Source organism: Spea bombifrons, chromosome 2 (assembly GCF_027358695.1).
Source record: "Spea bombifrons isolate aSpeBom1 chromosome 2, aSpeBom1.2.pri, whole genome shotgun sequence".
NCBI lineage: Eukaryota > Metazoa > Chordata > Amphibia > Anura > Pelobatidae > Spea > Spea bombifrons.
Genome location: NC_071088.1, coordinates 3631415 through 3647257, shown reverse-complemented (window position 1 = coordinate 3647257; position 15843 = coordinate 3631415). Strand labels below are relative to the sequence as shown.

The window sequence follows — 15843 nt, the reverse complement described above, 5'->3', positions numbered from 1 at the left end:
GACTTTACAGCTCCCTGGGTCATTCAGGGAGGTGCAGGGATCCTCCAACTGGCCCATGATCCTCACTGCCCACAAAAGTGGGACAGTTGGGTATGAATCAGGACTGTCCTTCTAAAACTAGGACTCTTGGGAGGTATGAATATATAAGCCGTGCGATAATTGAATGGCCATTTTATTGTAATGATACAGGGCATCTCTGAGGTGCACCGAGCATCACTAAGTATCCCACTAAGTATAATGCAGAGCGGTGCAGAGCATCACAGGTAACCGCTGATAATGCAGAGCAGTGCCTAGCATCGCAGGTAACCGCTGATAATGCAGAGCAGTGCAGAGCATCGCAGGTAACGGCTGATAATGCAGAGCAGTGCAGAGCATCGCAGGTAACCGCTGATAATGCAGAGCATCACAGGTAACCGCTGATAATGCAGAGCAGTGCAGAGCATCACAGGTAACCGCTGATAATGCAGAGCAGTGCAGAGCATCGCAGATCACGGCTGATAATGCAGAGCAGTGCAGAGCATCGCAGGTAACCGCTGATAATGCAGAGCAGTGCAGAGCATCACAGGTAACCGCTGATAATGCAGAGCAGTGCAGAGCATCGCAGGTAACGGCTGATAATGCAGAGCAGTGCAGAGCATCGCAGGTAACGGCTGATAATGCAGAGCAGTGCAGAGCATCGCAGGTAACGGCTGATAATGCAGAGCAGTGCAGAGCATCACAGGTAACGGCTGATAATGCAGAGCAGTGCAGAGCATCACGTCATCTGATGCTTGACAAATTGTTAAGCAACAAATAGTTAAATGCTACAAAAGCGAAGCAGCTACATCCTACGATGGAGATTTGAAGTCACTTTGATACATCGTAACAACTGCAACAATAAAACGCTCACCTATTCAAGCTGTAAAAACGATGACGCGAGTTTAGCTTTTGTGATACCTTAAAAAGCGAGCATCTGTTTCGTCTTCACTGAACACAGAGACAAAAAATGATAAAAAAAGCAGTTTTTCCTTTTTTCTTAAATTTTAAAAAGCGTTATAAACGATCACTACTCCCATGTTCACCGGTTACCCTGCCTGCCTCTGTCCCTGTAAACAATGAAATGTGATATTTTTTTATTTTTATTTTGTTTTTTTTTATATATATTTGATCCAAAAACAAATGAATCCCCCCCCCACGCCGGCTCTCTGTACCACGCAGAGCGTTTGTACGTTAAACACTCGCCGGCATAACAGCCCGTCTGGCAGGTTTGTGCGCCAAAGAGACAACAAGGCTCCTCCGGCTTTGGTCTTGAAATAAAGAGAAATGCATTGGGGTCACACGAATGCACTCTTTCAATGCTTGTGCACATGCGCAATAGCCCCCACATTGTACAGCGCTACGGCATATGATGGCGCTATATAAAATAATAAATAATAATAGTAGCTGTAGAAAATCAGAGGGATTTGTGCATTTTGGCAGCGGCCCCCACCCTGCGCATTGCATATGGATGCGATTAAAACGAGTTGACGTGTAGAGCGCCGCATGGGTCTCGTCTGGTGGAGAGAGAATCAGGTCACTTTCATCCCGAAGCCACAAACTTCAGACTCATTTATCTGAATTAATCGCTCTGCGGTCATAAAGCGCGGCGCGGAAGGACTTGGTAACAGAACTAATCACATAACTCCGGGCTGTGCGGCCGGTGCTTTGTGGGGGGGGGGATTGGTAGCAGAGCCCGTAGGTGGCAGGAAATCGCCCATAAGCCCTGCACCTGCTTCCCCTATACGCCTGAATAATGTATGGCGATTTCACTAAATGGCCGGGGAGATACTTTCTGTGACCAACCAATCAACACAAATTAATAGTCATAAAAAATCAATCCATTCTTACATTTAGGATCCCATGCATGTTTAAATACCCTCACTGTATTACCCTCTACCACTTCTGCTGGGAGGCTGTTCTGCGTATCTACCACCCTCTCAGTAAAGTAAAACTTCCTTCCATTCCCTCTCAGTCTCTGACCCTCTAGTGTTAAGAGTACCTCTCTTTTCTCCTCCTTTGAGATAATCTTCCCTCCTGTCCATTATTAACCCCTTTATGTATTTAAATGTTTCTCTTATCTCTTTGAAGATAGACGGCAGCTAAACTACGGATCCATCGTCCCTCTCAGGCCTCTACTGGCCTTCTGACAGAGAAATGCGTAGGTCACCTATATGATGTGGTCACCTATATGATGGGGTCACCTATATGATGGGGTCACCTATATGATGGGGTCACCTATATGGTGGGGTCACCTATATGATGGGGTCACCTATATGATGGGGTCACCTATATGGTGGGGTCACCTATATGATGGGGTCACCTATATGATGGGGTCACCTATATGGTGGGGTCGCCTTGGACCCTGCTCACCAGAGAACCTGACCATTTCAGTTAAACTCTGACTTTGAATGTGCTAAAGAAGTAAATTTAAATTACTAATTAAGTAACAAAATCAGATATTTATAAATAATGGCCTTAAATGTTCTCCGGATAATGAGCAGAGAGCGCAAACTTTGTGAATATGTGGGAATGCCATCTGTCATGGAAGCCGAGCCAAGCTCAGAACTCAGGTATGAGAGGGTTAAACTCCGTCCGTGATCCCTGGTCCCTATTTGATCCACACAGGACTTTATTGAACAAACTATTATCTTATCTGGGAACTTTCCAAAGGAGCTGAAACTGAGAAGATTCAATATTAACCCTTTAATAGCACATAGTTCTAGGTAGCGACTCGCCAAATGTGTTACCCAAAGGGCTCTAATCCCGGCCATCATGGAAACCTTGATTTGTCATTATTCAAAGATACACTTAATTGAGTCACCTGCATTCAAGCAGGGATATCAACCATAACATACTGGGAACAAAAGCACCAACTGGGAGTATTATATATGATCCCAGCGGGGGCAGAAGTGCTTTGTGCTTTGGGCTTTGTGCTCTATCGCTGGGTATCGGTGTAACTGAGTGGGGCAATTAGAAGAAGAATAATGGGGTTTATTTACCCCGTTTAATTTATTAACCCGTTCCCTGCTGTTTCTATACACATTATCGGGGCTTTTAGGGCTGTAGAACCCTGCGATCCCCTCATACCCAGCAAACATTCTGACCTCCTAGAAAAGAGGGGCATCGGGGGGGAGAGAGGGGCATCAGGGGAGGAGAGATTTCTCAATTCACCGGACGCTCACAGACGTAACCTACAGTCTTAAAATAAGATTCTACATGAGTGGTGATGAAGTGCATGGAAGGAGATGGGCCTTCGTCCTTGGGTTGTTCTGCAGGGCATTGGAAGAGATACATCGTAGCAATTAGCACAGAGCTAACACTTGGTCAGTGTTGGTCAATCTGAACAAAACTGGTCAGTGAAGACACTTGAATGTTCTGCACACCATTGAACCAATCAACTCAGAGATCCACTCATTTTTTAAAAAAATGAGCTGATAATACATTACTTTTATTATTTTTGATGTCCGAAATGTCAACGACTCTTGAGCTGATCGGCTTCGTCAAGAGCACCGGTTTGACCCAATACAATTATTGCATGAAAATAAAGTTAATTTTTAAACACCCGACACAAACACTCGCTGAATGCTGGAGGACATCTACATACCGCCTTTCTTCTCTTCCCCTTGGCTGCTGTCTGCTGTCTCTTGGTCTTTCGCCGGGGCAGTTTCCTGGTTGCTAGCAGGCACATCAGCTTGTTTGGACTCATCCTTAACTTGGTTGGAATCATTGCCTGAGGAGTTCTCGGTGGTACCTTTTGTGGTACTTTCTGTCTCCCCCGAGGCATGTTTCTCTTCTGAAGGGGTATTTTGAGACTTTTCTGTGTTTTTGGCTTCCTCTTCTGAGGCGGCTTCCTTCTTATCTTCTGCTGCAGAACTTTCAGCCTTTTTCTTATCATCTTCAGACAGAGGCCCATCAGCGGTGGGTTCCTCCGTCTTGGAGGCTTCGTTTTCTGTCTTTCCCGGCTCTTCCTTGGCATCATCTTTGTGGTTCTCCACGGCCTCCCCGGTGTTTTCGTCTCCCTTCTTGTCTCCTCCCTTCAGCTTTTTCCTGATTATATGTCCACGGAAGCTGGCCTGGATTTTGGTGGCTGCCTTGTGAGCTTTATCTTCTGGCTTATTGGCATCTTGTTCAATTTTTTGATCTCCATCTTCATTCTTTTCAACCTTGAAAAAGAAAAAACGCAAGACATATTTTAACTTTCTGAATCGAGTTTTATGAAAAGAAGATACACTTGCTAAGAACTACCAAAAATTGCAGGGATCTCCTTAAATCTACCTTTTTTTGTACCTTTTGGGCATTACTGTCTCTTAAGAGACCGCAGTATATAAAACCATCCTTATACATGACACGTACAGCCACATTTTAGTACATGCCGTCCACCACGCAGCTGAGGGACTCCAAGAACCAACATATACCGGTATTTCCCATTAATAAAAGAACCTCAAAAGTTTATTTAGTTCAAGAACATTTTTTAATAACATTGTTTCCACTAAAATTGCAGGAAATTCTAGTAGTTTTAGCCTGTTGTCATAACTATAGTAGACAAAGGTCATCCTTGCCCAAGCAGTCCCTATTCCATCTCATTTCCTTCAACCTCCTAAAAGATTGTAAGCTCCCAAGGGCAAGGCCTTGACCGAAACAGGGATTCTCCCATCTAAACAGGGACACTCGGGCAGTATGCTTTTCTAATGGTAAGACGGGAAATGTATTACACGCAGTTAGGGTTAAAAGGTTCGTGCTCCGTGGTGGTGATCCATGATATGCGTAGGAACATTAAAATATTGCGCAATCAAAAATGTCATTTACTAATTGCAATCAAGGAAGATAAGTCTCTATTAAAATCCCAGCCCGCGGCTCTGTGGATGGCGCGCTCGCATGAGCGTCTGATTAGAATCCCAAAGCACCACCTCGTTACTCAGCGTTAGAGAAGAATTCAGTACAGGAGTCAAGCAGAGCTCCGTGATACTCGGTAGTGAGGAGAATGGATGTTAGTTGGGGTATCCATGGTCTGGGAGTAAATGAGATGAGTCTATGTAGCCATCTTACATTTTGAGCAACCAGTCCCATCTTACACTGGTCCTCGTGGAGACCTTATTAGGGTAGGACCGCAACACACGACTAACCAGAACACCTTTGTTCAAGCAGGGGATTTAGCAATGGTTAAGGATCAGCTCCAGAACATGACACTGAAAATATGAGGTCTAGTCAAAACTGCCCTTTTGACCCGAGAGTCCGAGTGTCTATGAAACCCCCTAAATTCCACCCATTTCCACAGCCCATTTTCACTGTGACCCCAAAATTGAAGTGGATATCCTGAAACTCTTTGAGATTCCAGAAAATGCGAGGGAATTTTATATCCTTATGATGCACAAGGCTGTCCTACAACACGGACCCACAACCTTCCATTCTACATTTATCAGGAAAGAGGGGTACAGGGGGGGAAAGAGGGGGTACAGGGAAGGAAAGAGGAACATCACGGGAGGAAAGAGGGGCATCGGAGGAGGAAAGAGGGGCATCAGGGGAAGAAAGAGGGGCACATAGGAGCATCATGGTTTTGGGGCGCAAGCAGGGACTGAGTAAACCAATCAGGGACACCAAACTATTTTTTTTGGATGTTCTCCTGCAGGTACACACAGCCAGATAGAGCCAGACATTAGGCAGAATTTCCGCTCTGTCTTGGCTCTCCCTGTGAGATGGTTTATGATGTCTGTGTTCCTGTTTTTTGTGTCCTGGTCTGATCAGCTTTCATTGAGCTCATTTAGGGAATTTGTCAGATTTCCCTATTCTGTTTTTGTGCTTTTTTTGTTCTGCCCCCCCCTCCAGGCCAAAAGCCGACCCTTGCCTAAGGTGTGGTCGGTAATCCCACCAGTGAATTGACGGGGTTAATCCTCTTTTCCACGGGTCTTTCTCTCTAAGAAGAAATGATTTATAATCCGTGAAAATCCAATAAATTCGGCAAACTGGATGAGCCCTTCCTCAGGGACCTGAAGGCTTCTGCGGGGGGGGGGTTTCCAGCCCCTTTTTACACACATTTATAAAGGGGATCTGTAGCCGTCAACACCATATCCATTTCCTAAATCTACCACGGTTGTCGTGGAGATATTTTACTTTAATTTTATTTTACTTTATTAAAGCCGAGATCTCCATCTTTATGTGACAAAACTAATATTATCTAATAGATTTCCTCCCCTAAAGTTCTCCACCTTGTCCTCTTCCTACCGAAAGCTTGCCTGAACCAATCAGCAACAATCAGCAACTTATCAATTAGAGATAACTTAATGGGGAGGAGTAATCAAGCAGATCCTGAAAACAGGAAGTTGAGATGGCTTCTCCCATGCGATTAACATAATGGGGGGGTTCTTATAGATACAGATTGCCTATTTTATCTTTAATTATCATTACACAGAGTTATTGCGTGTGGAGAACTGTAAAATTTGGATTTGATAAAAGTGAGGCCATTTTCAACACACCAAGGAAGTGAGGTGAGGCGGAGCTATTTGAGGTATGGGCGGGGCTAGCCTGAATTCAAGTAGGGATTCCAGCTGTGATAGAGCAGTTAGAAAAGCACCAATCAGATATCAGAGGACATTATGAAGAATATTAAGTCAGAGGACAAGATGAAGGAGTCGCCTCCAGGCTGGGTGTCCCATTCACCCTGAGATTGGGGTAAAATCCCCGAGTCTCTGGGGCAAACCCCGGCAGTTCCTAGATATGAGTAAGCTTTCCTGACCCTTTTCATCGACACGTTTAGATCACATGACACTTAATTACTCTTTAATAACTGTCGGGAAACTCGGGAAGCCCTGCTTAACCAAAGAGCGCAACACTGTATCTGATCACAAAAGGGTCTTGAGAAATGAACCCTTGATTTACATCACCTGTGTCCCCGACAGCACTCGATGAAGAGAACACGACATCACCTCATGTTTTCTCATTTGCTTTCCCTTTTTAATGGAACCTTAATCCGTTTTAAGAATATACAGTAACCTGAAGCACCCTTTGTCTCCTTAAGCAGCTGCCTCCTTAAGATAAAGCATAAACCAAAAGAAATCAATGATTCCTTTGTCTGTGGTCAGCTGGGAATGGGCTCTAGAACGTGTCTCGGAGTAATTGTAGTCGCACAAAGAAGAGGAAGTAATTTCCCGTTCGCCCTTTTATGCCAGTCCTATTTTAACTTTAAAGACAATAAATAAATAGGTTCGCTGTAATAGTGTTTTCATTCTAGATGGCATTAGAGGACCCTAGCCTGGGAAGTGCAGCGTAGATGAATGACCTCTTTATCGCGCTGGAAATTACTATACCCCCTGCTGGCAGCTCATTAAGAAAGAGATGGACCAGTTAATTAAACTACAAATAAGACCGGGCCAGTTCACCAAAATTCAAGGTCCGCCTTGGGATTTAATGGGAGTTAATGGTGAGTTGAACATGTTGGACCACAGTCATCCACATCTTCTAGAGAACCAGGAAGCTTTGGTGTGACTAATTTGAATGATCTATTGAAAAACGTTTGGAGTTGATCATTAAGGAAGTCCAATCTAGAACCAAGACTTTGCCATGAATTGACCACCCAAGCAAACAACCCATTGAAGACCAGAATGGAGCAATATACGTGTTTGACAAATAGTAGCTCCTGAAAGACCTTTTATCAAAATAAACATGAGATGTAAAAACTCCCTCTCGCCTCTAGAAAAAAGTGAGTTGACTTAATATGTTCTCTGGTGATATCGGGTCCTCATGTCAGATATCTTGGCCATTCTCCTGAAAAAGCCAGGCTGATTCATCAAAACAGATGATTAGTCTTTTTACCTCATTGTGAGGGAGAATGCTATCGTGAAAACGGGCCCTTCATGACAAAGGGTGGCATAGAATGGCCTATAATCCAAGGACCATTTTAAGGATGACTTAGAATGTGCTCTGTTGTTGGGACCATTCCAAGCACTGCATAGAACGTCTTCTGTTCTAAGAACCAGTATTAGGACAACAATTAGCACCGACGGCTCTCACCTGGCAGATACATTGTAACACCGCTTGCTAATAACACTGTTACATTTTGGGGGCTATTAGTGCACATTCTGAGATTAAAAAAGAACAAGTCAGACCTAAAATGCTAAATATGGAGGAATCAACTGAAATCTGCAAATGGAACCCATTGGTTGTTGCTCCACTCCGTGCTGGTCTATTTGGGTGGAAAAATTCCAAACATTCCCAACGTGAGATTGTGTATTTTTTATGTTAAACTGTCTCATGGAAAATAAACTTCTCGTTAAGGTTTGTGTGATTATTTCCTGCTGAAAGAGCAGATCTCTCGAGTCAAAGACATCACCAAGGGATACTTATTAAGGTCCAAAAATAGAGGTAACAAGCATGGCTCTGCATCAATATTTTCCAGAATGGAAATGCGAGGCCAAGAAGTAGAAGGCACAATCCCTACGTCCATAAATATTTGTTGGGTGTTTCGATTCTATCACCAGTATTGGCCAGAATAACTTTATAAAGGCCCTCCAGTCCGACCAGTATAACCTACTGGGGACACCTGCAAAACGTCGTTGATCAGAAAGCTACTCTCGGGTTTCATTGTTTAACCAAAGAAAAAAAAAACATAATATATACAAAACTCCTCTGTTTTGACAAATGCGAAAAACGAACATTAAATCTTAAAATGTAGGTTGCATTCCTCGGGGACGGAGCTCGTCATCTCCGCTGCGCTGGACGCAAATGGACTATTAATTATTTAAAGGCACATTGTGGGGGGGTTTTTTCTAAATAATATTCTGGTTTTACAGAACAGATTATTTTTTGCCACAGTTTAGGTCCCTCTGCTTACAAATGATCTTTCAAGATCATTTTGGTTTTGCCACATTTTGCCACATATCTTAATTTATTCAATATAATATTTATATAAATTGGAAAACGAAAAATAACAAGCCCAAAACTGTATTTTTTTTACTTTATTAATTTAGTTTTTTTTTCTAAAAGCTGTGAAGATTGCAGTTCCCCCTTTAATTAGTTCCGTGGTTGAGTTCAATGATATTTGCTGCAAAATGTGCTAATTAGCAACACCCATTAACAAAAGGTGTCGACACAATGCTAGCAAATTCTAATGCATGCGCCGGAATCGATGCTGGGTTTCGGATTTTACCGTAATGGCGGAGCTGGCGAATCAGAGCGCAGACAGGGGCCGCGTACGTTACTTATGGTTTCTTGAATCCATTTAGGAATTATTCACCCCTGGCTGCAAATCTACCCATCCCCCCAATTTGGTTTTTCCGCTTCATTTTTTTTTTGAAAATCCATAAAATATATTTTAGAATTAGGTACTGAAAACCACTCCGATGACTGCCAGCCAGCAGTTATTATGGCTTTGTGATTTCATTCAGCTCTTTAAATTATTCGAAGAATATGTTAAATATGCTTAAATGATATTGGAATGTGTGGCGTTATTTTTTCTACATTCCTGTGGAATTTAGAAGGGTATTAGGGTCTTGAAAAAAGGTCTTCAAATATTATTTAAAAAATTAAGAATTTTATCACTATGGGTGTCCAGTGTGTTAATTTTTTTTATGGTGCAATAAACTTATTGGAGGTTTGTAATGGAAAACATCACTTCGTTAAAATTAAAGGGTGGGTTATAGTTCTTTCCTGCTGCTATAGAAAATTGTTCATGTAAAAAATAAAAAAAATATAACCTGGAAACTGATTGATTTGTAACACAGAGCCGTAAAGTCTTCTCCTTGTGTGCACATTAGGCATCTAGTTGGGTGGTAGATAAGTGGGAAGGCCTACCAGCAGAAGTGGTAGAGGGTAATACAGTGAGGGTATTAAACATGCATGGGATAGACATACGGCTCCTGAATCTAAGACGAGACCAACGACTGATTAAGGTTTGAGTCGTTACAGCAGGAGAAAACTGGGCTGTCTAGATCGGGCCGAACAGGGCCGATCTGCCGGCGGGTTCTATGTTTCTGTGTGACTCTCCTAAGTCTCCAATCATACTAACAAGTAGAAGTATCAGCTGTGATTGCTCTAGAACTGATGCCATCAAATGGAACTTCTGGACAGACATTGATGGATCTGGAGTTCCTTTTGAGTCTTGAAAGTCTTGATGTCTTCCAGTTGGGCCAATCACATGACGTGTCTTATTGCCAAATTATGCCAATCTCAGCATAATAATCAAAAGATAATGGAGGTTATGGATTCCGTAAAATTCCATTGGCTTGTGGGATGAAAAGGGCAATTTTCAGCCTTACAAGGCAAATTATAACATTTAAAATAGTAAATTCGGAAATTCCAGCACCTTCACCCAATACGAGCGAAACGTGTCAGATTTACTCAATCTATGTTTGGTGCAGAGCCCAGAAAAATTCAACATTGAAACATTAATGTAGCTACTATTCATTTGGCGAGATTCCCAGATTGTTACCGCAACTATAAGAAGAAATTCTAATTTGGCGGAGAAAGCTGGTCCCGTGGTCTTCTCTCCAGCCTCTGGCTTCCCAGCTGCTCCTTGTCAAAGCAGCGCTTACATTAATGGTCTTTAAAGTGTTAAAAGATCATATTTTCCCAGGAAACGTCTAGATCCTGCCGCCTGTCTACTGAGCGGATTCATCCAGAGATTAATACTCTTGGAGATCTCTGATCTAATTCTCTAATAATACTCTTCTCTGATCTAATTATCTAATCAAATTCTAAATACAGCTAATTTTTAGTCCAGGCAGAGGAGGGCAGGAGATGAGTGAGGTTCCTCAAATGCCCGCTGACACTCAGGATCAGTGTAAGTGATTACTGCCAGTCAGAGGTGTACGTAGATTATTTGTCACCCGAGGAGGATCCTATATTTATATACTATTACACATACACATCCATGCTCATACACTTATAAATGCATGCTCCCACACTTAGACATGCACCTTCATGCTCACACATATACATGCATGCTCACTCACAAACATTTACACATACACGCTCACACACACGTATACACCCATGTTTTCACACACACATCCATGCTCACATACAAGCATTTACACATACACATCCATGCTCATACACACTTGCACATATACACCCATGCTCTCACACACATCCATGCTCACATACAAACATTTACACATACACGCTCACACACACTTGCACGTATACACCCATGTTTTCACACACACACATCCATGCTCACATACAAGCATTTACACATACACATCCATGCTCATACACACTTACACATATACACCCATGCTCTCACACACATCCATGCTCTTACACGAACATATACACATACACATTCATACTCATACACATTTATATATACACATCCATTATGACCCAAACAATTACACATTCATGCTCACAAATCAACTCATTCATGCTGACACGTGCACAGACATACATGTATGGAGCTGTTCCATCTACTCTGCTGAATTCCTAATCCTGCTGAATGTCCAATCCCTTCCCAGAAATAATTCTTTAGTCGTGTTACATTTTTGCATAATTCTATTTTGTGCCAGGAACACTTAATTGCCATGTGACACCAGCTCCACCACTGATAGGCCGTTGCCATAGAAACTGAAAAAAGTGCGTGAAAAGCTTCTTTTATGTGATTAAATCTACAGAGGAAAGAGTCGACAGATCCGCTAACGTGAATCTGGAAATCCATTCTTCATTCCTTTTCTTGATTCGGGGTTCCTAAAAACCTTGGGCATTCCATGCTTTGTAATCCAACTATCTGACCAAGAGTCCCAACGTTCTCAAGATCTCCTTAGGATTACGAAACATTCAGTACATATCAGCGTATCTTAGCAGAGGTGTTTTAAAATGACTACCTTCTTTTGTCCAATATATCCAGAATTTTTTGGGGAAAAAAGGACTTTCAGTATTTTTTTTTGCTCTAGAAATTATAAAAATTGCACCATTCACATGGTTTCCATTTGGGGGGCACGAGAAGTGATATTTAGAGCAGTTCCACAATAAATGGAAGCCAATTTCTATAAAAGGTCCACGTACCATTGGCGGATCTCTTCTAGAACCAAACTTCCAAAAGAATTAGAGCAGAATTACGTATTCTTGGAATGAATTATGAAAATAGCCTTCTATGTGATTGTTAAATCAGCACCCAATGAGTTTTGAGTTGCCGTTCTCCGCTTTTTTTTCTCATTTTCTGGATTTTTGCAAAAAAAAAAACAAAAAAACACTTGATTCTCCGACATCTGGGCATCGTCTCCAGATTTAAAATGTATACATCAGATGTACTTAAACTAAAAATCCACCAATTAGATTTCCAATTCCCACATGCATAGATCCATTTTTCCACTAGCCTTCCCGCATGGAGAAAAACATGGAGAAAAAAAAAGTAGAAAAAAAAATATCAAGTATCAATTAACCAAAAAAAAAAAGGGGGGGAATTCATCCATTTTGCATTAAAATTCTAAAAATGTCAAAGCGAGGTGAATTTTAATGGACAAAAGCTAAAAAAACTGTGAAGCCTCCATCCTTTTAAGATTTATTGTGCTTTTCCTTTTAATTCTGAGTTATTCAGCTGGACGCTGAGCATAAGCCTGTTAATGATGTTATCCGGAATGAGCCAGAAGTCATGTCGTCTCCAGCAATCCCTCTTTGTGTCTTCCTCCTCCCAGCACGAGAAGCTTCTCATCTCACCCCCCAGCAGGTCCATTCATAAGACGCCTCTCCGCACAGGAATACGTGTTCTTCTGATCACGCTATCTGTCATACATGCAAATTCGACACACCTTCCGCTCCTTTGGATCTAGAATACGTTTTCCGTGTCTTTCCATTCATTCATTCGTCGACCGACTAGTCAAAGCCTTCAAGTCATTAAAATAAAGGAGTGGAACTCAGTGGGGCTGTGACGTCTTCCCATTTACAGTTAATTAACCCGTTGCGGTCCTTCTGCCCCCCCCCCAAAAAAAAGCGGACCCCCAGCAAATTAATCCAATTTTTATATCCACGAAGGCTTCTGGGTTCTACTGTCACCGTAACTTAAGGTTCTATAAATGTATCCGATCGCATTGGAATCTTAAATCTTATAATGATACTCGTTATGGCTTTATATTACAGCACGTCTGTCTTTATACCCCTCGTCGATCTTTTGTCGTTAAGGGTGTGGCATCTTTATGGTGCCTCGTATAGGTGAAACCCAGTGTTCATCCATAGGGGCTGAGCACGTATGGAATGAAGCGGATCCAAAGAGAGAACCTTGAGCGATTCTGATGGATTTCAGAATAATGAATTCAGAACAAAATGAGGTTCTAATACCCCGGGTGGTGTAGAAAGAGTTAAACTGCAGCAGGGGTAGAACACAAATTGCCTCCTTTAATGGTTAGCCGGTTCTCGATTCAAATCGGGCTGGATCATTTGCAAAACACGGTAAAGAAATAATAAAAGAACAGGAAGAATGCTAAAGAGTTTCATGAAATGCAAGAAACTGTTAACACTTTGAATAAGAGGTGAATTTATTCTTCCAGCAGCCAGCATAGGGTTAAACAAGGCGTAAAGCTATCGGCTCTTTAAAAATGGCCGTCCAGGTGATTTTTTTCCAGCATGGTCGTTCATCTGAGAAGCACGTAGACCGCAAAGTGATGAGCGGTCCACGTTCCCAAAGCCTTCTCTGAAGGCTACAACCGTAGACGGACAGGTCTGGGGCTCAACATCAATGTCCGTCTACGGCGTCTTCCCAACGCAATCTGCCTGCCGCCTGCCTGGGCTCGGCCCCCCGGCTTCTGCGTCTCAGCAAATGTCTTATTCTACTCATTACCAGCCCCATCCTTCGGTATTCAGCCGCCCGCCATTAAGGTCTCTACCGACAACCGACAAGCTTATACGCTTTAAACCGACCGGTATAAGTAACATCCCCCAAAATATACTCTAAAGGAGAAATAAAGAACCCCTGATCTCAAAAATGTGAATAATGAACACCTATATCAACCAAGACCATGAAGCTGGTGACATGAAACCCACCCAGCCTTTAGACCTCATTGATACATTGTAGCGTCGCCACATGTGATGCTCTGCATGTGAAACGCGCCGGTTTTTCCATCGCCAAGCGTATCCATAACCCCACCCCGCTCTCCGTCTCTTCATTATTCTACAAGTGATGCGCTCTGTGTCTACCACACCTTTAACCTCTCGGCCACCAAGACACAGAGTCCGCCACAAGCCGAAGAGAATGTGGAATTGCATCCTCCAACCTTTTAATTGCATTAAATGGACCCGACGCGTGAAACGTATGGCAATCGATTGTGATTTTTCATCTTTCTCATACACCCAGAAAATGTTTTGGGCGTGGAGACGCCGTGGCCAACATGTCACACACAGGATCGCTCCCAGCCCCTTCTGTCTTACGGCAATCAATGTAAGGCTAAGGCACGTAGCGAGTCCCAAGTGTGCTTTACCCTTTACACAATCAATCAGATTCACAAATCAATACATCGATTACTTATATTCATGCTAAAGATCAGTCAGTATTCAGCACGGGGGTCTTACGACAGCTCGCTGTCATCTTCAGGGGGCTCGCCGTCTATAATAAGGTGAAAACGCCTTGGAAATCCCGGATACATTTTAAACACCTTGTTCCATTTATACACAATTTACGTCTATTTTCAGCTTTTACTTGATACAAAATTGATATTTCCCAACCCGGCGCACGCGAGGCAAGGACGCTATTGATTGGTTCCTGCCCGTTATACATGCAAATTTCATGCGTGGAAACCCAGCAGGTCACGTCTGATGCCGTAGAATCCTACCTGTTACATGCAACAGAAGTGGATACAAAAGAAATCAATGATTCTTAGAATCTTGCAAGGGGGGGTGACACTTTTACCCTTTTGGTGTTACACGAAAGATTAACCCTTTGAAAAGCAGAACATCTAAGGGTTATCTAAGAATATCCATTGATGGGTAAAGGAGTACTAGCTACATTTCGTTAACTCTTCTGCTACTCTTAGGGTTACATTTATCTATCTATCCATCCATCTATCCATCCATCTATCCATCCATCCATCCATCCATCCATCCATCCATCTATCTATCTATCCATCTATCCATCTATCCATCTATCCATCCATCCATCTATCTATCTATCCATCTATCTATCCATCCATCTATCCATCCATCTATCCATCCATTCATCTATCTGTCCATCCATCCATCCATCCATCCATCTATCCATCCATCTATTCATCTATCCATCCATCCATCCATCTATCTCTATCTATCTATCTATCTATCTATCTATCTATCTATCTATCTATCTATCCATCCATCTATCCATCCATCCATCCATCCATCCATCCATCCCTCTATCTAAGTAAATCTCCCACCCACCCATTCACAAGAGCCCCGCTTCCCAACAGGTCTCCCAAAACGCTCGGCGCCGGCGGCTCATTGAAGCTTCGGCAGGGGCGTGGTTGTGTCTGTCTCCGTACCAGATGCCGCACAGCTGTTTTAAGGCTGGTTATCTGGATACGGTGACTTTAAGAGGATAGGAAAGCTTTATTTGGATAATAATTCACCTCCGTTAATTGCTTTAATGCAAAAACCGATCCCCGTAATAAAACAATAGGTTTTAATCCATCCGTCAAGAAACGGGTCTTTCATTCATCGGCGCGGCGGCTGAGGTTTTTTTAAATTTTTTTAATTTATTTTATCAGTGAGAATTCAATATTGGAATTCCAGAATCTACATAATGTTAAAAAAATCTGATTAATAAATCAAGTTACCGACGCCGCCGACGACATATTCCGACTACAATCCCCGCCGTTCACCGACCGCACTGGCTTTTTTTTTTTTCTCTTGATTAATAACCATGTGCCCCCT

At 42.6% G+C, this 15843-nt stretch overlaps 1 protein-coding gene across 2 annotated transcripts in view; it reads right to left on the bottom strand.

Annotated features, from left to right (window-relative positions):
• Nucleotides 1–15843, bottom strand: part of GAP43 (growth associated protein 43) — a 29605-nt gene that overhangs the window by 13209 nt on the left and 553 nt on the right. For both annotated transcript variants that reach the window (XM_053455432.1, XM_053455431.1), the window contains exon 2: nt 3623–4181. In XM_053455432.1, coding sequence (XP_053311407.1) covers nt 3623–4181 — 559 coding nt within the window. The remainder of the gene's footprint in view (nt 1–3622; nt 4182–15843) is intronic.